The sequence below is a fragment of the Gobius niger genome, assembly GCF_951799975.1.
Source record: "Gobius niger genome assembly, chromosome: 1".
NCBI classification, from domain to species: Eukaryota; Metazoa; Chordata; class Actinopteri; order Gobiiformes; family Gobiidae; genus Gobius; species Gobius niger.
This window is the reverse complement of record NC_136852.1, coordinates 60,506,154-60,528,451: the sequence shown is the minus strand read 5'-3', so window position 1 is coordinate 60,528,451 and position 22,298 is coordinate 60,506,154. Positions and strand designations below refer to the sequence as shown.

The following is a 22,298-nucleotide window of genomic DNA, read 5'->3' as shown; positions in this document are numbered from 1 at the left end:
ACTTTGCTTCTTTGGGCACGTTAGACTTGTTTCATTTAGTTTATTACAAGCAGCTGAGATTCCATCATATCCATATAATACACACTGTTCCAAATGAGAAGAGAGATGCCAAGGTCTGTCAACAATCAAAGGAAACACTAAATAAGTTTTGTAGGAATTATTGTTTTTTAAAAGTATTTTCTTTTTTTCATCTGGCAAAACATCCATCCATCCATTTCTTCCACTTGTCCGTTGCCGGGTCGTGGGGGCAGCTGTTGGAGATGCCCAAATCACATTGCACCAGCCCCTTATGGCTCCTCCTGCAGGTGGTGGGTCCACGGGAGGACGGCCTCACGATTAACCGGGCATGTTGGTCTCTCATAAGAGGTTTCTGAACCGCTCTTTGTCTGACCCGTCACCTAGGACCTGTTTGCCATGGGAGACCCTACCAGGGGCACGAAGCCCCCGACAACAGAGCTCCCAGGATCATGCGGGTGCTCAAACCCCTCTACCACGTTAAGGTGACGGTTCCAGGAGGGGGGCAATACATTAAGAACAAATTATTTCCAATGTTGGTCCTATGTTCAAGTGTGATAAATGAGCATATAAAGCCTTATGCTCACAGAGCTTGGGATTGTGTCATCTAAACAGACGTTTGTGATTCTTGCTACATTCCATAATGATAAACTAATGGAGATTATAAAATGTAAAATGGTGGAATTATTGTTCACATAAAAACATTTGGATAATGCATTGAGATGTTGCCAGATGTTGTTTCCACAACTCTTTTCTCTACTTTTTACTGTAGTGTTCCTAAATGGACCATGTTTACAAGCCGTTTTCCCTAAAAAAGGTGGATTTCATAGGGAATGTTCAATTCATAACATCCAAAATCTATGGAGGGTATGCATTTACAACGTGTACATTTAAAGTATAACCCAGTGCTCCAGACCTAGTGTGAAAACAGTGACAATGTAGAACAGACATTCATCTGCTATGCTGTGACGTCACCTGCATAACCTCTACAGGAATAGTTCATACACATACGCACATCCGCCGCGTACACAAAACCCAATACATACTGTTCTGAATATTTCATTTATTGAAACAAGAACGCCGACCATGTTCAATACATATATGTCGCATTTTTCTCTGTTATTATGTTTGAGCATTACATTCAAATTGCATCTTAGTAAAGTGACTAAGCTGACTTGTAGCTGGTGAGTGGCTTTAGGATTCTTCCTTCTCATCTCCATGTGTGATTGTGTAGCAGAGAGACTTGTAGTCGATGTTGCCCACTGGATCAATAGGAGCAAGAGCAAAGGCCTGATCTGCCTGTGGATTGTAAGCACCATGAAGTTTTAAACAAAAAATAATTGAACTGATTCATTGTAAGAAAAAAAAAGAACATAAAACCTCTTCTGCTGTGAACCTGTCAGCCTGGTTCATTAGAAGTCGTCGAAACCTGGAAAAAGACACAACAAAATAAACTCTTAGCTCATTATTCAACGTTGGAATAATGAAAACACAATGTTTTACTTACTCATCCTTGTTAACAAATCCAGTCCCATTCGGATCAAAAAGCTTAAAGGCAGAGAGTATTGTGTCCTCAGGGTCAGTACCTGTCATTTAAAAATGGCTTTGAAGTTAAATCATCTGAAATTTTACTCTTACAACATTTTAAATGTCCCCACCATTAAGCTTCTCGCCAAAAAGACTCAAGAAAACTGTGAAGTTGATAGGACCCTTTCCTTCATTTAGCATTTCCTCCAACTCCTCATCTTTGACATTAAGTTTTCCTAAAACACACAAAATATTGACACCAAATGAAATGTGTATAAAACGCATATTATGAATCAATCAGTCTCTAATTGAACCATCTTTATTCACCTAGTTGCCCATAAGTTTCCTTCAGATCCTGCTTTTTTATCACACCGTCTCTGTCTTGGTCAATGCAGCCAAAAGCCTGGAATAATATAAAATGGGCCATTTAAAAGTTATTTTTTATGTTTATGCACCTCATAAAGTATCAAGCACTATATACTTTGCACTCAAATGTACAATCAAAAGTACTTTTGTGTTCCTAGACACTTCATTGAGTGTAAATCTTGCATTGCCTAAATAAGTTGAAGTGCAATATAACGTTGGATTTCATACAAATATATTCGGCATGTATTATGATCAAAATATTAATGCTCATTATATATGCAGTCACACCTCCTTAAACTCTTGTATTTGGGACTGTTCAAACATGGAGAAAACATTGGAGCAAGACTTCTGTGCTCCCCTCTGTCTCTTGTTGGAGGCTTTCTTACTGGCCTATAATAAATAAACATCATTAATTTACAAGCATCTTACTTTTCACATTAATTAAGGAAATGAGTAAAAGTCAGACTTACCATGTTGATGTGATTGAAGAGGGACCCCAAATCACATTGAAACCCTGCGGTGGGTTTATAAATCACCCTTGTTATCTACTGCCCTCCTATAATAGTCCCAGTCAACAGCACAGTCCCTTACATGGCTGTGTCTGTCTGTGTGCCAGTGGAGGGACTGATAAGAACTGAAGCACCAGGATTCTTCAGGGCTGGAGACGGCAGATATGAAGAGCTCAGGCAGGCAACAGTGGAGGAAAGAGTAGCATCTGGCTTTTTATTCTAATTTGAGATGGTCTCTAAATATTGAATGGTTGAATTTAAAAAACCTATGACAAAATTGTTTATGAATAGCACTAGCTGTTATTGTGATAATACCTTGTTTCATGATGAAACAGTCTTTGTTCTTGCAGCTTTAGACCAGAGCATATCCTTCAGTCATCCCTGCGTCCTGTAAAGATTGTTGCTTTCTTGTGCTTTTACCTCACTGCAATCATGTTCAGTGATATTCCACAAAAGTAATGATTTAATACTTTTATTTACAGCAAAGAGTAACAAAGCAATCTATAATACAAGTCTGAACATCAATGTTAAATATATATTTACATTGCAGATTCACTATAACCTTCAGTCACAACACAATTTGTGTATCTACATTTCATTACAAGAATATATATACTTTACACTTTTTTTTTTATCTTACACGATTGTCATTTGAGGCCAATTCAATCCTATTACAACCATCAGGAAGCAATAATAGACACTGTCAGGCTTAATAAAGTGGGTATAGTACAACTATTGGTCTAACTGCAGAGACATTTACAATATAGCATTTTTGTTGAAGCATTTGGGAGTTCACATTCTGAAAGTCCCTCAATTTTTTTTAGAAGTCCATAAAGTTCACACAGTCCTTATGTCAGCATACATCAGCCATCTTACTGGCCACTGCAGAGATTAGGGCTGCCCCCCGGCCACTGCCCTCCTCAGACTGCAGGAAGCAGATGTCACAGTGTGGCGTCAGCTCTCTCACTACTTTGTGAAACCGGTCACGGAAACTGAAACAAAGAAATGTTTAGTTGATTTATTTGATGCTAAAATCACACTACTCTTCTATTAACGTGTTTAAAATGCTTACTAGGGGTGGAGCTTGTAGACGGAGCCATCGATGCCCACAGTGATCTGCAGAGTGTCTAAACAACGACGTTCTCTCATGCGGTTGATGACGGCTGCCAGACCTGCTGCGCACATGTGCGCAGAGCGGGTGGAGATGCATTCACACACCAGGCGCACAATGTCACAGTCCAGCTCTGAAGGCAGGACCCCCAGGGATGACAAGATGTTGTAAATCTGTTTCCTGTCTCCAGAGTCACTGGTGATGCACACATGTGTAAGATTATTTTTAAGAGTTTTTTTGTTTTGTTTAAAATGACTGATATTCACCTTTCAATCTGTGATACATAGCGTGTCTCAAAGCTCCCTCGTGTCTTCAGTTGCTCTGGTGCTTCACCGTTGAACAACAGGTCCTCATTCACTAACTTCATAAGGACAAGCCTGACCAGCTCTCCCATATACTTTCCACTGATCAGCTTCTCATATCTGCAGTTGGAAAGAAAACAAAATGTTTGATTACTATACAAGGTTTTTGCAAAGCCTACAACAATGTTGAAAAGTACTGTGTATGTTTGTTTTTTGTTCTTTATAGATTAAACTTGTACAACATGAACATATCTTAAATAAGTCAAAAAGAACATTGGCTAAATCCTTTTAATTTCATGGACAGGTCATTTAAAACTTCAAAAGTCCATTATTTGTCACCACTCAATAATATTAGTTAGTTGTGTGTCAACAGAAGAGTTCATCCAAGTGCTAACTGTAAACAGTCATTAGGGTGAAGGCAACTTGAGCTAAAAAGCTAGTCAGAGCTGATGACGGGGGACTGACGTAAGACCGTTAACAACAGCAGCTAGTCTCTCAGCAACTGCACAGAGCCCGTCAATGAGGGTCACCAGACTAGGCTATTTGATGTTAGGGGAAGTCACGTTTTAATGTGGCCCCGCCCTTTAAACCTGCACCTGTACACACGCCCCCGCTGCTTTAGATTAAAAAACATAACAGTTACTTACAGCTGCTGCCCAGGGTTAATTGAGGCCGCGTCCACCACTCTGTCGTACTCAAGTCTGAACTCCTCCAGCTCGCCGTTGTCACCAAATGCCCCCCATTCAGTGTTCACACACATACGTCCCTCCTCGCCCTCCACCAACTCCACTGTCCTCATCTCTTCCATGTAGCACGCATTACACCCAGTGCCTGGCAAATATGAAAAATGCATTGATAAACCTAAACCCTTTTAACATTTCAGAAAAAGTGATTGCAGGCTTACCAACAATCATTCCAACTTCACAACTGCGATCTTCATAGTAGCAAGAGATCATAGTGGCTACAGTGTCATTTACCATGGCCACAACATCCATTTCAAATTCCTAAATTAAAATACACATGATTAAAATATGTTAGATGTAAGATGGCTACTGCATGTATAAAGTTAAACTTACCCCACGTCTCTTGATGGCGTCCCTCAGCAAGCCCACCACATTGTTGCCCTCAGCTCCTGAGGCTTTGAAGCCCTTGGTCCAGTTGAGCAGTATTCCCTTTGGATCCAAAACAAGTGTGATTTAGAGATGGGATGACTGGAATGACATGACTGGACTGATGAAAAGTTTGTAAATATACCTTGTCCAGGTCCTCATGCCTTACTGGAAATGAAAAGGTGAAGCCCAGAGGAAGCTTTTTGTGCTTGATATGGTGTTTGCCCAAAAAGTCTGACATACACTCTGCTACATAGTCAAATAACTAACAAATAAAAAATATACAACTTGTTATCAATGAACTAAATCACACCAATTCATTGTCAATCTAATATTACTCACCATTTCTGCAGTCCCCGTCATGGCATCTTCTGGAATGGAGTACATTTGATTTTTGGTTTCAATTTTCCAACTTCTCTCTTCGTCTTCCCCCACTTTTACCAGCATGACACGGAAGTTTGTGCCACCGAGGTCTAGGGCAAGAAAATCACCAACCTCTAGAAAAAAGGAAAACAAAGAAATATTCAGCTTTAAACAAAGAATACTCTATGGGACTAATTTCTACACTATCCCTGCAAAGGCATTCACTAAACGGAAATAATGGCCAACCTGATCCTTCAGGGGTGGAGCAGACATAGGTGGGAAGCATTTTGACGCTGGCCTCTTCATGGGTTTCTATGCGAAGTCCTCTGTCCAACTCCCTCTCCATTCTTTTCATCACCTCTTTGAGCTCGTCTTTGTTAAGCCTGAATTTTGACAGAATTTCCTCAATCTGTAATCAAGGAACAGTTAGCAGGTCAGACTTAAAATACATGCAACAAGTTGTCATTTCACAGCAGGTCTTCAGAGAACAGATACTTACCATGAGAATTGTTTCAATGATTGAGTTGCTGCAAGCAGGCATTGCTGCCATCTGCAGAGCACCGATGCACGGCATATTTGTGGATTTTAAATATTGCTGGTGTCTCTTGAGAGGAGCTGTGTGTTTGCAGTCAGTCAAGTGAGAGTGGATATTACCAGACTCTCAGCTGTTTTTATTGCTAAATGGAAGTGGGCTGGCCAGCAACGTACGTAAATGTCCAGCCCTTTTGGAGCTCACCCCATCTGCTGCTGTAGGGTTAAACACGCCCGTTTTTAAACACAGAGTGTCATTATAAAATGCTAAAGTTATGTGATAAACCAAAGTGGAAGATTTCATGTAAAAGATCATCATATAAATAGACTTATGTTGATGTTGTAGCTAACAAAAATGTGAGTAAAGTCGTTTTTAAAGCCTTTACTAACCCAAAAGGACAGTGTGATGACAGTCACAGGAGGGTCTGCTAGTTTGACAGAGCAGCTTATTTTAGACCACAGAGACTGGTTTTATTAAAGCATTTTTACAAGAGGAACACCAAATAGATGTCCCGCACAGATGCCATATTATATATTTGAATGAATGAAGATGCAGCTTTTCCAGGGCTTTTGAGTGAGACCAGTTTGGACCCACGTGTGTCTAAAAGTGTCTTGGGTGCAACTTACATGTACTTACAAGTACTTATATAGGGTGTAGTTGTTATATTTTATTGCTGACCTATGGGAGCGTTGTAGCCTAAAATGATATTGCAGACTTATATGCTTACTTTCTATTAGGTTTAATGTGAAATATATTTATTTATTATGTGAAATGTATTGCAATAGTTTAGAGTTTAGTTTAGTTTAGTAGTTTAAACAGGGACAATGTGCAATAAACAATAATTAAAGATGCTTTGCATCAGATTTAGCATGAGCTCGTTTCCACCTGAAGTCCCAGAGCTGGTGATTTACAAAAGATTAATATGATCAAAATTGTAAACATTTGGTGAAAGCATTGGCATTGGGTCCAGTTTTACAATGCTTTTGGGGTCTTTCTAAAGTGATGTACCTAAATGATGTACTGGTGCACCTAAATAGAAAAAAAAAACCTATGTGCAGCCCACAATGTTAAATGTCTGGAGCTCTGCCTTCTTACTTTACCATTATGAGATAGAATGAAATATGTCAAAAAACAATCCATAACTCTATCTGTGCCTTTGATTTTCACTTGCTCTGAGCTCGTAACCTGTGACCCAGAGAAAAGTTCATTGTGCCATGTGGTCCACAAATACACTACTGTGGACAAAATTAGCAACATACCTAAATTTAGCAAAAGAGTAGGTTCATTGCCCTGTTAGATTACCAGTGACACAGTTAGGTGAAGGCCAGCTGCAGTTATCAGCTCCAGAGGTTGTCCTTTGTTAAGGGTCAGAGCTTTTTTTAGCTTCTGTCCTTGTGTCCTGACCTGCTTGGCTCTACCTCAGTGTTTGACTGTTTCTGTAATCTCAATTCAATTGCAGTTTTCTACATCTTCTTGCATCACAAATAGTTTAAAGGTGAGAAAGACTGTAGTTTATTTAAAAACGCTCCAATAATAATGTATAAATGTTCTTAATCAATTACCTTATCCATCGTAGGATCAAGAGGATGAAATTCCTGGTGACCTGCAAACCATCAGGGCTCGTCAGCTGATAGTCACTTCTCTTCTTTGAGATCAATTTTATCTCAATTCCAGAACTTAAATGTTTATAGGCTATTGCTCAAAAATCCGAACTGAACAGACAAAGTTGGTCTCCAAGTGCATTACATTTGTATAGGGCAACACTTACTTATACTTATATTTGCCATGAAGTTACACGATGTCCAAAACGGCACCCTCTAAAAATAAAGGGGTCCTCTTTATTCCTCTGAGGTACACAAAACAAGTAAAAGCAATAGACTTACATCCCTTCAATCTGGCAGCAAATAGAGACAATACTCAAGTACATTTCATTCCATTGTGGTCGATCTATTTGGAGTTTGAGTAGAAAAAACAACAATCCTCTTCCGCATTAATAAAGTTGAACAAAAAATATGAAGAAAACATCCTTATGTTGTTTTAGACCTTTGTGAAGAGGCACCCGTGCCCAGTAGTTTCAAGAATGAAAACCATATATTCTATGTAGCTGACCTGACAGCAGGTGCACCTGAGGGCTTAGTGGTTTCCATGACAGGCAATTACTGTGTGTTTCCCTGGGAATGAGTTACTGGCACATCTCTGGCATGGAAAACACTTAACTACTGAGTAAAGTAACCAGAGGCAATTTGTTAAATGGGGCAAAATTGCCAGAAATTCTACCAAAACTGGGGGCTGTTTTTCACTTTAGCAGTTTTTATCTAGTTACCCTATCAACACCACGAAGGACTTACGATAGATTTGAGTCATGTGCTCAGAGCTAGACTACATGCAATACATATATACATACATACATTAGGGCTGTAAGGTTTATCGAATCACAATCGAGGTTTTGACTACTGCAATAACATAACCTCATGGATTAGTTTTTTCTTTTCTGTCTCTGGCATTTGAGTGATGGATGTTCACCAATTAGAACTGTCTAGCCTTGCGATCTCAGGTTCAGCAACAAAAAAAAGAGTTTCCATGAAGCAGATTATAAAGTCCATCCCGGACTTATTTTAGTCCCGTGGCTGTCCCCCAGAGGTACTCTGAATGTCAGGGAAAGGTGGAAGCCGAACTCCTCCAAAAGGCGGCGCTGTCCAAATAAAACCAAATATTTTTGAAAGTAGATTGTGTATTCTTCTAATGTGGGGCAATTTATGCAAGAATATGTAGTTTGACTGTCCAAAACTTTAAATATGACTTCCTTCACTCATCATTTTAACAGTTTATGCATTTAAGCCAACAAAAATGCTGGAGTAAAGTCGTTTTTAAAGCCTTTATTAACCCAAAAGGACAGTGTGATGACAGTCACAAGAGGGTTTGCTAGTTTGACAGAGCAGCTTATTTATATACCACAGACGGTGGTTTTATTAGCCCTACAACAAAGCACTTTTACCAGAGGGACACCAAATAGATGTCCAGCACAGATGCCATGCATACGCTTTAACAAGTACAACTGCAATTATCTGGCTTAGTGATTCCCTAATTTCCTTGGTCACTCAGGTGAGCAGGAGGCCACGCAGCTCAAGTCAGCAGAAGGTCACTCACATACCTAATAACATGACATTAACAGTTGCTCTCCCACTTCTAGCTAACAGAACAGATTGTAATAATTTCAAAATGCATGCATTAAAAGACATATATTTCCACAAGGTGCACTATGCAACTTTTTATGTAAAAAAAAATAAAAAAATAATTGACATCAGTGCGCATTTCACCTTCCAGTGACCCAGCAACTGTATGGGTTAGCCCCTTTACTTTCCATTCTAATGGCTCCTATGATGCTTCAGAATTAATTTTATTTCATTTTTTAAAGATTTCTGGTAGGTTTTTGTGCATATGCAACCATGGATATGGTTCAATCAGCAGTGAAAATATAAAAAACAATTGGAGCGTCCTACAGGTACAAGTAAAAGCGCTGAGGTAACCCGCTTCACTCCTACCTAAAGAATTCTACTGCGCGGGACGTCTAAGTGCTCCTAAGCCATACAATATTGTATACGTTTTTTAAAAGTTCCTTCAGCTCCTGCCCAAACTTGAAAAAGGCCTGACTCCGGACAAAAGGACGCTGGGACAACTCAACTCCATTTAACAATTTGTATTTAATTTTCTTTTGGTTGAGGAGTTTTGTATTTAGTTTTGGATTTTTTTAATTTAAATCACACATTTTACCAAATCATGGTTAATATCTAATATATTTTAACACAAGTGTTTTCAACAAAATAGTTTTTTTTATTTTAACTTAGGCTTTAACCACATAATTCATGTTTTTTACTCAATTAAGGTTTTTTACAACATAAGACATCAAATAATACAATTGTGGGTGAAACACTGGTAAGGTGATATTGTCCATGATTATTATGCATACCGGTAGTGTCTTTGGTTGGGTGTTGGGCTGAAGGTCTTTGTGTTGGGATGAACAATGGGAGTGTGCAGGTGGGTTTGATTACAGGCATGAGCAGGAAGAGGAGAAGGAGCGCTTGTTTCGGTGTTGGCTGTATCCTGGTCGGGTGGGCAGTGCACAAGCCATGATTTTGAAGCATTGTTTCATTCTTCATTCTTTATCTGCTTGGACTTGACAAATATGGTACCCCTTTTTATCTGCTTAGAAAATCGACACTTTAATTTTGTGTAGCTGTACTTGGATCTTGTAACTACTCAAGTAACAGTATTTAAATAGGGAAAACTGAAGGATAAATTCTTGTGAGCGGGGTGAAAAAGTGATGTTTAAATTGTTTTAATTAATTTATTTTAGCTTTGAATAGCCTATCTGAAGTTGCATTAAAGTGATAGTTTAAATTAGTGAGTTTAAATGCTTTACAAATTTAGTAGATTGTGAATAATTGACTGCTTGGGCTTGAAATTTCACGTAACATAAGTAATATTAAATAACAATATCTTTTCTCCCTCCCTTTGCTAATTTCTACAACTAATCAGAATCCCGGGATACAACTTTGACCAATGAGAAGAGCTTTCCTGTGGCTTGTCAGGGCCAATCAGGAGGGAGGCGGAGGAGCTTAACCGTTTACTTGTGAAAGTCCTAATCCTGCTCTCCTCATTTTGCAAACTAGAACAGGCCTTCTAGTTAAAGGGAAGACAACTTTGATTGTTTACTTTCAAATTTCACTCTTATCTCTCACTTTGCAAACTTACAGACTATCACTTTAACTAAACATAATAACTACCTTCAGGAGGGGAAACGGCACGCACTCATCCTATCATGACATCAGCAGGTGGAAACGATCATTTTGAGCTCTTGATAAGTCTGAAGCAGGATACTTAAACACGCATGACACAAATAACATGCGCCATTTATAGAGTGCCAAATAGATGTTTAGGATCATTTCTTCACATGCTACATTTAAGAAAAATAGAAATAAAAAAAATCCAAATAATATGCATCTAAATGTGGCCTTTTTATTCTCTCGCCTGTTATAAACGGAATATGCAGACACAATACTATATTTCACATGCAGACTATGATGTATTTCACATTAGAGCATTTAATGGTGCTGCGTTACTTTGAACATTTGAATTGGTTCGGAACTAAGTAACATAATCCGCGTTTTTCCGGAGCGTTTACAGTGCTGCACAGTGTCGTGACGTGGTGGTGAGAGTGGTGGTGACTGTGGTGACTGCTTTCTAACGAGTTCCCAAACATAAACAATAAACCATCTGGTGAGTATTGTCTTTTCTTTTGATTCGTGAAACGTTGTTTATTTTCATCTGTTATTATTGTGAGGGATCGTTCCACCTGTTCCGTCTGTTTTGTTTTGTGACAAAGCTAATTTAGGCAAGGCCCGGAAAGTAGTAGCGCACTTACCTGACTGTTTACTATGATGTGTGGTGGTAAATTCAAGACAGTTGGTTTTTAGGTACAATTAGTGATAGACGCCTGTGTTGACCCACACTGTGATCATCTTTAACAGATGTATATGTTTCATTAAAATGGTAGCATGTCAGCATTATGCGGCTAATGCTAATTCCAGTAGCTGCTTAGTTGTGGTTGTGTTAGCAGTCTGTGTATCCGATTAGCTGGATCTGTATCAGCATTCGGCATCTCATGTGACTCGTCTTACACCATCTCTCATTTGGATTTGTTTTCTGTTGTCAGCGCTGCACTATGAGGCTGTTCAGTCTGAGCATTATTTACAAAGGGGCGACTAAAGCCAACCTCCTCAAAGCTGCATACGACCTCTCCACCTTCGGTTACTTTCAGCGCGGCAGGTAAACACTGCTTCCCCTGGTGTTGGAGATTGATGGGTAAAGAATGTCACAACAGCATTCACATGTGTGTGTTATCCGTGTAACATTAGCGGTATATTCTATCAAATTGGCCCTGGTAATAATTTTGCTATGAACAGTGTATTGAACATAACCTGGCATTATTTTTCTAATAAATTATTGTGTTTGTTTAGCGCTCAAGAGTTTATGACCTTTACTAGTGCCTTGATAGTTGAAAGGACGTCGCAAGGTAGCCGTGCCTCCGTAAAAGAGCAAGGTAAAGAAAATGACCACCTACTGACTTCTTTTTTTTATTATTCAAAACGTGCATGCCTGTCTGCTATTTTTTCTCTCTTTTTTTTAGAATACTTATGTCACGTGTATGTGAGGAATGATAATTTGGGTGCTGTAGCTGTCGCAGATACTGAATATCCTCAAAGAGTCTGTTTTTCATTACTTGACAAGGTAAGAAAGACTGTCAACCTTAAACATGGTGCACAATGTGATTGTCCAAGTGTAACTCCTGTGGGTCTTGTGCAGGTATTAGAGGAGTTCTCCAGGCAAGTGGATAGTATAGAATGGCCTTCAGGTAACCCTGAAACCATCAACTACAAGGCCCTAGATATTCATCTTGCTAGGTACCAGGTATGTCCATCAAGAGCCATGTTACATTTATATTTCTTTCTGTATTCAAAATCCAGTTCAGCCTGAACCATGCTATGTTCTTAATTTAGCAAGTCATCTCTCTTTGCTGCTTTCAGACACCTAAGGAAGCTGATGCAATGACCAAAGTGCAGGCAGAGCTGGATGAGACAAAGATTATTTTGGTAATAAGCCTTGAACAGTGGCATTCAAGTTAATATATTTGTGCATTGCAAATTATTTGAACATTGCATTTCTAGCACAACACAATGGAAAGTCTGCTCGAAAGGGGAGAGAAACTTGATGATCTTGTGGCAAAGTCTGAGCATCTGGGCAATCAATCCAAAGCCTTCTATAAAACTGTAAGTATTCCAAAAAAAATGCACTTTTCTTGCTAATTATCCTGCTTTAAACTGTCTATTCATTATAACTCAACAGGCACGGAAAACAAACTCGTGCTGTGAAATCATGTGACGTCGCTGCCTTGTCCATTTGGACACGCCTTTCTCTGCCTTTCTACTTTTGCTCCCATCATGCACCAGCCACAACGTCTCCACTCTGCAGCTACTGCACAGTGCCACTGGGTACTGTCAGCTCCACAAATGGGTGTCAGGAGAAGCACAGGGCAACCTGTCCAGTATGTGACTGAGGCTGAATGTATGTGGGGACCGACCTACGGAACACATAAGAGTTAATTTCAGCTTCCCAACGGGTATTTATCTCTGTGGTGTCTTAATACCAGCTAAAGACATAATGGTGTCTAGTTATGTATTGGTGGTGACATGTTAACTTATCTTAAAAATTAACCCCAAAGTGACATTAGGATTTGATTCGGCTGCATTTGGCTTTGAGGAAAGTGTTGAGCTGCCTTCTGAACATGCCAGAAGGAATGTTTGGCACTTTCAGTCTTACATTGTGAAACTTACCTGAATGGGTTTTAATTGTGTTAGGGAAGTACAGTTTCATCCTAGTTGTTTCTATATTCAGTATGTTTTTTACGTCATGACTTTGGCTCCTCTAAAGGTGGCACTGTAGATCTATTATTTTAAACTTTAAACATAGAAGTTAAAGCAAATTAAACTTGAGTCTGAACTTGACTTTTGGATGTGCATATCGGTTATCTATTCTCAAGTTGTAAACATGTTCTTGGTTATGTTAATCTCATTTAAAGAATCTTAAACATTCCTACTTTGAGTGATCGAGGTTTGGATGAGAAATGTGTGTATAGCTGCAGCGTTACTTCACTAAACCTCTGCTCAGTTATCTCACAAAAGAGCTTCAAAGTTTATGTCGCATCACTTGTGTGTCGTTTTCTGTTTTAACGTACCAAGACCTGTCTCTGTACGTTGACGTTTAAGTTATCTTCTGTGGATATTTGATGATTACATTTGATCCCTGGCAACCAGTGCATTTTAAATGAGCACATTCTATGAAGTGATCCTATACTCAAAATATATTCTGGTCTAAACAACTGTTAAGACGGAGAGATGCCTTCATTTGCATACTCTGTTGTGTATGAGTTGTATTGACGTTTATAATCCGTCTTTGTAGATGTTTGAGTGCCTGTGTGTCTGTTATCAACACTTGTGCAATATCTGCCATATGTATATCTCTCTAATGCTGAGAGAATAAATGAGTTTCCTCTTACAGCATTCAAATAAACCTTTTGTATTTAGGGTTTCTTTATGAAATGAAGCATCTAGAGTGAGGCTGTTATTACTAAATGTAACACCAACAGATTAAATGAGGGGTTTAAACAATGTGGTTATGGCTAAGCGTTTGTTCCTCAGTCTACCTTATTCTAATTAGAGATTTGGAGTTGATGTAATATTTCAAGGTGTGTGTGACACTCACTGTGGAGCGAGAGCAAGGCGCCTGGCTCATCTTCACCTCTTACCCCGCACCTTAACATTTTCTCCTGTTCGGCTTTTCCCAAATCAAAATGCGACTGGACTCTTGTGTCACTTTTTTTTGGCTGCACTTTGATTTATTTATTTTTTCGTTTTTTTTTAGGCCTTTATTGGTCCGTGTCTCATTTTGACGCTTTTAGAAGCTTGTAGATTTGGGTGAAGGCAAACTGAAGAAAATGTGCTCGGTTCAGGTGGGGGTGAAGAGGTTAAACACACCTATTGTTAGTAGTTCACATTGTTTAAGTGCCATCTAGTGGTCGAAAAATGCATTACAGCAGCGAGCCCTTCGCTCATTCAGAAATGTGAGCCACATTTTCATGAATTTTTGATCAAGAGAAAAAAAAAAGTACACGTGCCGGTAGTATAATCTATTATGATAAAATGGGTGATATTGATCCCGCTGATACAAAATCGCAGTGAAAGTGATTGCTTACAATGACATCCATGAATGGCATTACAGACACACAGTATCTATGACAGTGAGGCTGAGGTTGGTACATGTGTCGGCGCCTCGGCTCATTTAGTCCATAATTCTGATCCATATGGTTTAGATATATATTTTTGTCTATGTAATAAAATTGAGGAACTCACACATTTGTATTTTATTCGTGCATTTTTGACAAACTCAGGGATCTGTTGAGTTGCTTTTATATTTTCAGTAGTTAATGTTAATGGCAGTGATGATTATTTATTGCAGTGAGTCATTGCAAAGTCCATAAATCGTACCTATAATTTCATACTACCGTAACAGACTTTTCTGACCTGTCTGAGTACTAAGTGTTGGAAATCCTGGCGGGAGAAAAGCACCTAAACGCAGCAGCAGATTGGCTGGCGACTTCGAGCGCACCCTGCACGCACAACATGGGAAAGAGGAAGAGCGCGTGGACCCATGAACTAAAAAGTTTCGAAAGTGGACCGAATCCGATATAATGAACCGCAGTGTGAGCAGCAACAGAAATGTCTCCAAGGTAAATGTTTGTTCTTTATTTCTCGGCAAACTGTTCATTAAATGTCAAGATTGGGTCAGCTCGTTAGTTTGTCTGCTGTTGTGATGTTAGCGCTTCGTTATCTGCGCGTCTTGGACGTGTTGTAGGGTCGCACATTGCTCTAATACTCTTTGCTTTGGGTGTAGAATATGTCTTATAACAAACTACAACAGCACTAGATATGTTAGTCTGAATCATGTTTTCTAACGTGAAGTGAAGCGCGTTTTCAGTCACAGGATTGGCTTTGAGTGTGTTGTAACAAGTTTGTTTTTTTGCTGCTTAAAGGTGGATGACCCAGATCTGATATGGCAGCGTTTAAACCGAGTTCCCCTGAGAAATGGTAAACACTTTGGTCCTGCCGTTTCAGTGAGGGGGGTTTCTGATACATGGACATTTAGGCATCCTAATCTGCTTATACTTAAGAACTAAAATAATGATGTTTTGGTAACTGTATGTGAGTGTGATCAATGTATTTAATTGTTTTGATGACCTGTTTTTTTATTATTACATTACACAGAGTCAACTGCAGTAGTTGCACACACTACCCTCACAGAGGATTCTGTATCTAGGGGCAGTGGGATTGTCCCGGGTAAGTCTGATCAAGTGCTTACCAGTTGAGGTTTCAGGACATTTTGACTCTCGAGTCTCACCATGTTAAGAGTGAATGGGGTATGAAGGCTTTTTGCTGCTTTGCACCATATGTTAGGAATAACGCACAGAAGACAGTCTTCTGATCCTTGAACAGTTTAAATCCCTTGTGAAGGAGTATCCACCATGTGAATGTTTTTAAGTGGTATGTTGTAATGCTGTTGCAATTGTTTTAATTGAATGACTGTTTATAATGTTATTGTCTATACTATTGTATATTGTATTGTTTTAATCAATTTTCAAACAGGTCTCTCTTGCAATTGAGACATTGATTCTCTACCTGCATAAGTAAAGGATAATAATAGATCAATACATCCAGTGTGGGCATTTTTCTGTCAGATCAGAAATTCTATCTCAACCACTGCCAAGACAAGCCTCCGAGAGATCAAACTCAAGTATAAAATGACCTGTGGAAATAAGCTATTTGTTTATTTGAATAATTTGTCTGTGTCTTTCAGCTTTGGTTGCAGCAGCTTTGTTTATGACGTTTTTACTCTCATTGTATGCAGTGTTGTGGAAGTGTATGGTCTCTCCACCTCAACGGTAAAGTAATCCTCTCAGATTTATCTGTTTGATATATCTGTCACTTGCTTTGCATCAGCAAATGTCACTTTTGTAATAGCAGTTGCATCGTTTTCCTTTGAAATATTTCAGTCTTTGTCTTTCAGAAAGAAGAGCAAGTTAAGAGTGAGAGTGCAGCTGAGGGATACTGTATAATGTCCAAAAGAAACATGCTGCGGGTCGCCGAGTTGTTTTGGATTTTCGTTAAGATGGCTTTGCAAGTAGTTGCTCGAGTCTCAACTGTGTACTGGAGAAACCAAAGAGTGGTGCAGTTGCTTTAGTTAGGCAAATCTAGTGTCCATTTTTATGAAGTCAGGGGTAATTTATATTAGTCCAGATTTCCATTACATTCTTTAGAAGTGTATAGCATTTTCTAACAGGTCATTATTTTTTATACATTTCTGTATATTGTGTATGTGACTTTGAATGTAACAAAGTATTTTTTTTTCTTTTTACATTAAATGCTCAACTTTGCAGTTGAATGTTTCCTTTTCAAGTGTCATTGCCTGGAAGCTGAGGTGCTACTACAGCAGCTAGTTCCTCATTGTAGATAAAGTGTGGACCTACATTTTAAGCCAAAAGTCAGACAGGGATTTCCCTGAGCATAATTCTGAAAAACTCTGTGAAGATCCTGGAACATATTTATAACCTGCAAATCAGGTTCAACCATGTTACCTCATTTTACAAATGACATGAGCTGTTTACAATAATGTGAGAATCTTCACATTCTTTCATTTTAGTAGTTACAGCAGAGGAGATTGATGACAAAGGACATCACAAAATTCCCCAGTAGGAAAAACACCACGCAAATGAACGTATAGTAAATTCCTTGGACTGCACTGGCAACTGCTAATGATGATATGAAATACTTCATTGATTCTGATTGAAAGTTCATGTTTCAGGAGAAGCGTGATCCCCGATGACATAAGCAGTCACTCAGAGTAGAGGTGTTGTTGGTACTATTGACAGACCACCATTACTCTCAAGAGAAATGTTAAAAATAAACTAAAGGCTCTTTAGAATGTTGTGATGTCACGTGAACTTAACCTACTCAGAGAAAAATGCCAACATTGTGTGTTCCTCCCAATCTATTCAACTTTGGTTTGCGAAAGAGCACTTGTCTCTCCTCCACAGCACTACAGGACAAGTATTCTGCGGACTGATGGACCCATAGTTGAATAGTTTGGGAGATACACACAACATCATGAGTGTAGGAAAAATGGAACAACACACCAACATCAAAACCCTATCCCCACTGTGAAGTATGGTGCTGGGAGAATCATGGTGTGAGGCTGTTTTGTTGCCTCAGGGCCTGGACAAACTGCTATCATCAATGGAAAAATGAACTCCCAGGTTTATCTAGATTTTGCAGAAAGACCTGAGACATTCACAACAGCGTGAAATAAGTAGGTGATCCCTTGTATTAAATGGCTGGCTGACCCTTCTTTTGCAGCATTAGACGCTCAAAACGATCAGGATTAATCTTGGTCCATTCCTCTTTACAAAACTGCTGCAGTTCAGTGAGATTCAGGCAGTGTACTTACTTATTCCTCCTTGTCCTGTGAATATTTAATGCTATGGCCAATAACAATATAAAATGTAAATGTGTGGGTGGTATATTTAAGCAGACACATTTTATGACCAAAAGGCAGAAATGTGAGAAATTCCAAATGGTGTACTCACTTGCCTTGTATAGCCTACCTTTTGCTAAGAAACAAGTAACTGCTGAACAATTAAACAATATCGCATATGTCCACATTGACCAGGGTAACAAAGGTACCCAAACATATGTCCATTTCATTGACTCCCTTTTTGGGGTGTAGCAAAGAACCAACTGGACAATCTTTCTCAAAAACACTCTCTCCCTCAATTATTTCTGTAATTTACCACTTTAAATTCTGTTATTTACACATTCACAAAACACATGTCTTCATATTCTGTATATTTATTAAAATGTGATTCTGTATGAGATATAAGAAAATGAATAGTAAGTTGCAGCACATGGAAAAAATAAATTATTACAAATCAATTTAAACATAATTTTACAATCATCACATAGCATTGGCACTTCTGAAAAATAAGTGAAATGTACATTCTCAGTCAAGGCAACTCTTCATACCAGTATAAACATTAAAAATCTGTACAGAAAGTAGTGTAAATATTTGTCTTTTGGCTGTACATTGATTTGTTAATAACGGCCATTGCATTTTGATACATAAGTGCTTACAACATAAGTGTATTGTTTTCCCATCTATAGCATGTTGGCGAACAGTAGGTCTAGGTAAAGCACGTTTTTATTTGTAGTTAAAAATAAAATTGATTGGCTTTGATGGTCTACGCTACCATAAATACACCTAAAGAAAAGACACATTTTCCAGTTTCCAGTTCATTGATTGGACTCTGAATCTAAATGCTATAAATACACAATGTTCTCCTCCCCCCCTTCGTCCCCATTGGGTCCTTCTAGTGATAGGTAAGCCTGTGGGGGCAGGAGGGGAGTGAGGGAGGGAGAGGAAGAGTAGTCGTCCTCGTAAAGTCCATCCGAGGTGACTTCCGAACCCCACGACTCCAGAGATTGTCTCGCAAGTGGAGGGCTAAAACCTGCAACCCAGAAATGCAGTATGAAGTAGTTAATAATGATCTCAAAGTTGCTAAACAAACTAAAATCATTAAGTTAAAAGTTTGTTGTATTAACCTCTTAACCCCCCCTGAACGGAGCACATTTTCTCCAATTTGGCTTTACCCAAATCTAAAATATTTTTTGGAAAAAAGGGTCAAAATGGCTACAAAAACAAGAAAACAAAAAAGCAGCTAAAAGTGGCAAAATAAAGCAACGAAAGTGCAGAAAAAGTGCAGAAAAAGTGTACCAAAAAAACAGTAAAAAAGTGCAAAAAGGGCAACTAAAACATGACAAAAATGTGACAAACAAAGTAGCAAAAATTAGATGAAAAAGAAAGTGAAAAAAGTGACAACACGGCAACAACTAGAGGAAAAAGATCCATCAACATCAGTTCTTCTAGGTCTTACAAATGAGGCCTATAGGCTGTGAGCTCCAAGAAGCTTTTAGGTTTAGGTAAAGCCGAACTGGAGAAAATGCACTCGTTAAGGCGGGTGGTAAAATGTTGCTACCACAGATATAGAAGAATTCATTTCAGTTTCTTTTGTTGTGTTTTATGAATTATTCGAATATTTTACACACTGTGTAAAGCAACTTTGCAAATCAGTACCCGTAGAGGAGTACGAAGAATGAAATGTAATTTGTTTTCTTGCATATAGAGCTATATTATACATGCAATTTTGTGAGGTGTACACTTCAAACTATTCCACATAACATTTCACCTCATAAACAAAATAATATTTAAAGTGAGTGGGCTCATCTTGTCACATAAGTTTACTGGGAGCAGGACTTCGCTAGCTCGCTGTTTCGCTTTACGGCACTAATGTTATACTCATTTGACGTTTAACATAATGTACATAACATATAATTGGAAAGTTCCGCAGTGTGGCTTTCAATATTACATTGGGCATTGCAAAACGGAGCGGATATACCTGCAGGTTTAGGGGGCAGTGTGCTGGCCCTGGAGCTGAATGAGTGGATGGACTCGTTCGTGGGCTGAGGCGATCCATGGCTGCAGTTGGCATATGTCAGGCGGTCAGGTATCTGCCGGTTGTGTGTCTGGCTCAGTAGGGTGTTGAGGCTGTTGTACAGGGTGGCAGTGAGGCCCAGGTTTGTGGTGTAGCCTGAGCTGTTCAGTGGCCCGTTTTGACTCTTCTTTGGTGCGGAGAGCAAACACTGGTGATGGTTGTTGGCAGATTGGTAAAGGTGATTTTGTTGCAGAGTTGTGAGCAATACTTTTTCACTGTCAAACACTGCGCAATTGCCATCCAAGCTACCTGAACGACTATGGCTGGACACCTACGGGATGAGAGCAAAGAGTGAAATCTGATAATCAAGCATTTGTTTTATGTTTTATTTCCCAAAGTGCATTGATGATGACAACCCACAAACTCCTCATCAGTCTAACCTGGTAGCCCTGCAGTGGTATTGTAACCGGGAGGCTGCTTTGGCGGTTGTGTCTCCAGGTCTGAAGCAGTCTTTGCTGGGCTTCGATCTTCTCCTTCTCTCTCTCCACACTTCTTTGACCTTCCCTCAGCCTGTCCATGTTTTGTTGGTACTCGAGCAATTGAACCTCAAATTCCTCTCGCTCGCAACGTAGTCGCTCAACCTCCAGGAGGCACTGTTGCTCTCGCTGCCTCAACACAGTCTCCTGCTCACTCTGAAACACCCATTCATTCACAAAAGCGTTATTTCTGTAAGGCCCTTGGATTAATTAAGTGAAACAACAAATTTCCATCCAACACAGACTCACCTGCTGCTTCTCCTTGGCCAAACACTCTTTGTCCCAGCGCTGTTGTTCTTGTTTCAGCTTCAAATGCAGTTTCTGTACTTCATCCACCTCTTTATTCTTTTCTACTTCCTCCTTTTTCTTTTCAGATGTTTTCTGTTTCTCCTGCTCCTATTTCAAGTAGATCAAACAAACGCTGCATAATTCCTTGAACAAAGTAAATAACTAGAAAAGTAATATGTATTAATATTTAGTTTTGTATGTTTTGTCCTTCAGTATTGTACAATAAAATAAAATAAAATATTTGTGACAGAACATCTTGGTGCTCTGTGCATCAATCAAAATGTCTATTTATTGGTTATGAGTTTGGACCACAACTAACAATTTACACTTTGTGCGCTGAGGGCGGCAAGGTGGTGCAGTGGTTAGCGCTCGTGCTTCACAGCTAGAAGATCCTGGGTTCAATTCCCATCTGGATAGGGCTTTACTGTCTGGAGTTTGCATGTTCTGGCCATCACTGCGTAGGTTTCCTCCGGGTACTCCGGTTTCTCCTACAACTAAAACATGTACAATAGGCCAGGATGAATGAGATTGTGTTTGAGAGTATGAGTGTGGGACAACGGATGCAAATTAGTCCAAGGCTACAATCTGTGTGATAACATGCATGAGTCCCATGTATGTTCATTAACACGCACTGTCCCAACCCAATAAACAAATAAATTAAAAAGAACAGGTCACTGTTTTCCTATATTGAGATATGCTCTTACCTGAGCTTAGATGAGTTCACGCGTAACTGTCTGGACTTTGTGCGTGCGCTCAGTCACGCAAAAAAAAACAACGATGTTGTTAGCATTTATCCTCTCCTCCTCTCTTTTATGAGGCCAAACGGGGGTCCGTGCAATAAAGTGAAGATATTACTGTGCGGAGGTTGAAGCGCTCCTAAGGTTACCCATTTTTATCCGCTTAGAAAATTGACATGTTTAATTTTGTGTATTTAGAGAAATCGTGGAAGAGCTTGGTCGCTTCTAACTTCAACCCCGTCGGTCTTTTTGCGTGACTGAGCGCACGCGTAAAGACCAGACAGGTATGCAGCAACTCGTCTAAGCTCAGGTAAGAACATATCTCATGGAAAAACGGTGGCCTGCTCCTTTAAGTACAGGGCCTTTAAAGACTGTGACAAAATAGCAGCATTTTATCATTGCTGTTGTACCGGGTTTTGGTAAGAAGACAGGCTCTGCAGCGGCAACAGCTCTTCCTCCTGAAGGAGCAGTTTCTGGACCTCACAGCAGCTGTCCTGGAGGTTTACAGTCGCCTGCCAAGTTCAAGCACAAGTATTACAAAGACACATCTAACACACTAAACTACTCAGACATTTACAGTTACAGTGACGACAGACTTGGAACATGTCGCAAAGCATCTTATAACTGTATAAAGGGCTGTGTTTTACCAACCTGTATACTGTATAGAAGCTGAGTCAAGCTCTGAACACTCTCTGCCACCTACAAAACACATCATTAAGACAAAATGAAAGTATAGCTCTGATTATGA

At 39.4% G+C, this 22,298-nt stretch overlaps 5 protein-coding genes across 9 annotated transcripts in view; 2 read left to right on the top strand and 3 right to left on the bottom strand.

Moving 5' to 3' along the window:
- Nucleotides 1–1,209: 1,209 nt before the first annotated feature.
- Nucleotides 1,210–2,514, bottom strand: myl7 (myosin, light chain 7, regulatory; the record flags this gene model as incomplete). Its single annotated transcript, XM_079576835.1, has 7 exons — nucleotides 2,379–2,514; nucleotides 2,197–2,298; nucleotides 1,870–1,945; nucleotides 1,674–1,778; nucleotides 1,523–1,601; nucleotides 1,396–1,444; nucleotides 1,210–1,314 (listed from the first exon to the last, which is right to left on the bottom strand). Exons 1-7 carry the CDS (start codon nucleotides 2,379–2,381, stop codon nucleotides 1,210–1,212), a joined length of 519 nt encoding a protein of 172 aa, XP_079432961.1. The 5' UTR covers nucleotides 2,382–2,514.
- A 534-nt stretch (nucleotides 2,515–3,048) lies between these two features.
- Nucleotides 3,049–7,971, bottom strand: gck (glucokinase (hexokinase 4)). Its single transcript, XM_079564375.1, has 11 exons — nucleotides 7,718–7,971; nucleotides 7,397–7,437; nucleotides 5,549–5,711; nucleotides 5,282–5,436; nucleotides 5,085–5,204; nucleotides 4,907–5,002; nucleotides 4,735–4,834; nucleotides 4,478–4,661; nucleotides 3,795–3,950; nucleotides 3,490–3,723; nucleotides 3,049–3,409 (listed from the first exon to the last, which is right to left on the bottom strand). Exons 2-11 carry the CDS (start codon nucleotides 7,403–7,405, stop codon nucleotides 3,271–3,273), a joined length of 1,356 nt encoding a protein of 451 aa, XP_079420501.1. The 5' UTR covers nucleotides 7,406–7,437; nucleotides 7,718–7,971; the 3' UTR covers nucleotides 3,049–3,270.
- Nucleotides 7,972–11,004: 3,033 nt separating this feature from the next.
- ykt6 (YKT6 v-SNARE homolog) overlaps nucleotides 11,005–22,298 on the top strand; it is a 77,441-nt gene continuing 66,147 nt past the window's right edge. The window contains exons 1-8 of one of the 2 annotated variants that reach the window (XR_013794248.1): nucleotides 11,005–11,111; nucleotides 11,548–11,660; nucleotides 11,852–11,934; nucleotides 12,022–12,122; nucleotides 12,198–12,302; nucleotides 12,419–12,484; nucleotides 12,560–12,661; nucleotides 12,738–13,242. Coding sequence is in view for 1 of the 2 variants with exons in the window: in XM_079582652.1 (XP_079438778.1) it covers nucleotides 11,557–11,660; nucleotides 11,852–11,934; nucleotides 12,022–12,122; nucleotides 12,198–12,302; nucleotides 12,419–12,484; nucleotides 12,560–12,661; nucleotides 12,738–12,773 (597 nt within the window). In the remaining variant the exon portion in view is untranslated. Of the gene's footprint in view, nucleotides 11,112–11,547; nucleotides 11,661–11,851; nucleotides 11,935–12,021; nucleotides 12,123–12,197; nucleotides 12,303–12,418; nucleotides 12,485–12,559; nucleotides 12,662–12,737; nucleotides 14,122–22,298 lie in introns of those variants that run through there. The other variant, XM_079582652.1, reaches the window with a different exon arrangement.
- Nucleotides 14,916–16,661, top strand: LOC306967006 (uncharacterized protein). 2 transcript variants are annotated; one of them, XM_079561880.1, is made up of 5 exons: nucleotides 14,916–15,177; nucleotides 15,481–15,535; nucleotides 15,713–15,784; nucleotides 16,302–16,386; nucleotides 16,498–16,661. In XM_079561880.1, exons 1-5 carry the CDS (start codon nucleotides 15,139–15,141, stop codon nucleotides 16,526–16,528), a joined length of 282 nt encoding a protein of 93 aa, XP_079418006.1. In that variant the 5' UTR covers nucleotides 14,916–15,138; the 3' UTR covers nucleotides 16,529–16,661. The 2 variants fall into 2 exon arrangements, with proteins under 2 accessions (XP_079418006.1, XP_079418005.1); XM_079561879.1 differs by having other exon boundaries at nucleotides 14,920–15,177; nucleotides 16,512–16,661.
- LOC306980790 (rho guanine nucleotide exchange factor 28-like) overlaps nucleotides 18,748–22,298 on the bottom strand; it is a 36,167-nt gene continuing 32,616 nt past the window's right edge. For all 3 annotated transcript variants that reach the window (XM_079580215.1, XM_079580216.1, XM_079580217.1), the window contains 6 exons: nucleotides 22,202–22,249; nucleotides 21,961–22,062; nucleotides 20,775–20,921; nucleotides 20,430–20,681; nucleotides 19,954–20,320; nucleotides 18,748–19,005 (listed from right to left, as the gene is read on the bottom strand). In XM_079580215.1, the coding sequence (XP_079436341.1) occupies nucleotides 18,818–19,005; nucleotides 19,954–20,320; nucleotides 20,430–20,681; nucleotides 20,775–20,921; nucleotides 21,961–22,062; nucleotides 22,202–22,249 (1,104 nt within the window). In that variant the 3' untranslated portion in view covers nucleotides 18,748–18,817. The remainder of the gene's footprint in view (nucleotides 19,006–19,953; nucleotides 20,321–20,429; nucleotides 20,682–20,774; nucleotides 20,922–21,960; nucleotides 22,063–22,201; nucleotides 22,250–22,298) is intronic.

Excerpts from the sequence above, each read along its gene's own strand:
- gck (XM_079564375.1), bottom strand. Across the intron at positions 5,437-5,548 it reads CTCCACCCCTGAAGGATCAG|AGGTTGGTGATTTTCTTGCC; the intron begins GTTGGCCATTAT and ends CCTTTTTTCTAG. Across the intron at positions 3,724-3,794 it reads TATGTATCACAGATTGAAAG|TGACTCTGGAGACAGGAAAC; the intron begins GTGAATATCAGT and ends GTGCATCACCAG.
- LOC306967006 (XM_079561879.1), top strand. The coding sequence starts at position 15,139 with ATGAACCGCAGTGTGAGCAGCAACAGAAATGTCTCCAAG. Across the intron at positions 15,178-15,480 it reads GCAACAGAAATGTCTCCAAG|GTGGATGACCCAGATCTGAT; the intron begins GTAAATGTTTGT and ends TGCTGCTTAAAG. Across the intron at positions 16,387-16,511 it reads ATGGTCTCTCCACCTCAACG|AAAGAAGAGCAAGTTAAGAG; the intron begins GTAAAGTAATCC and ends TTTGTCTTTCAG.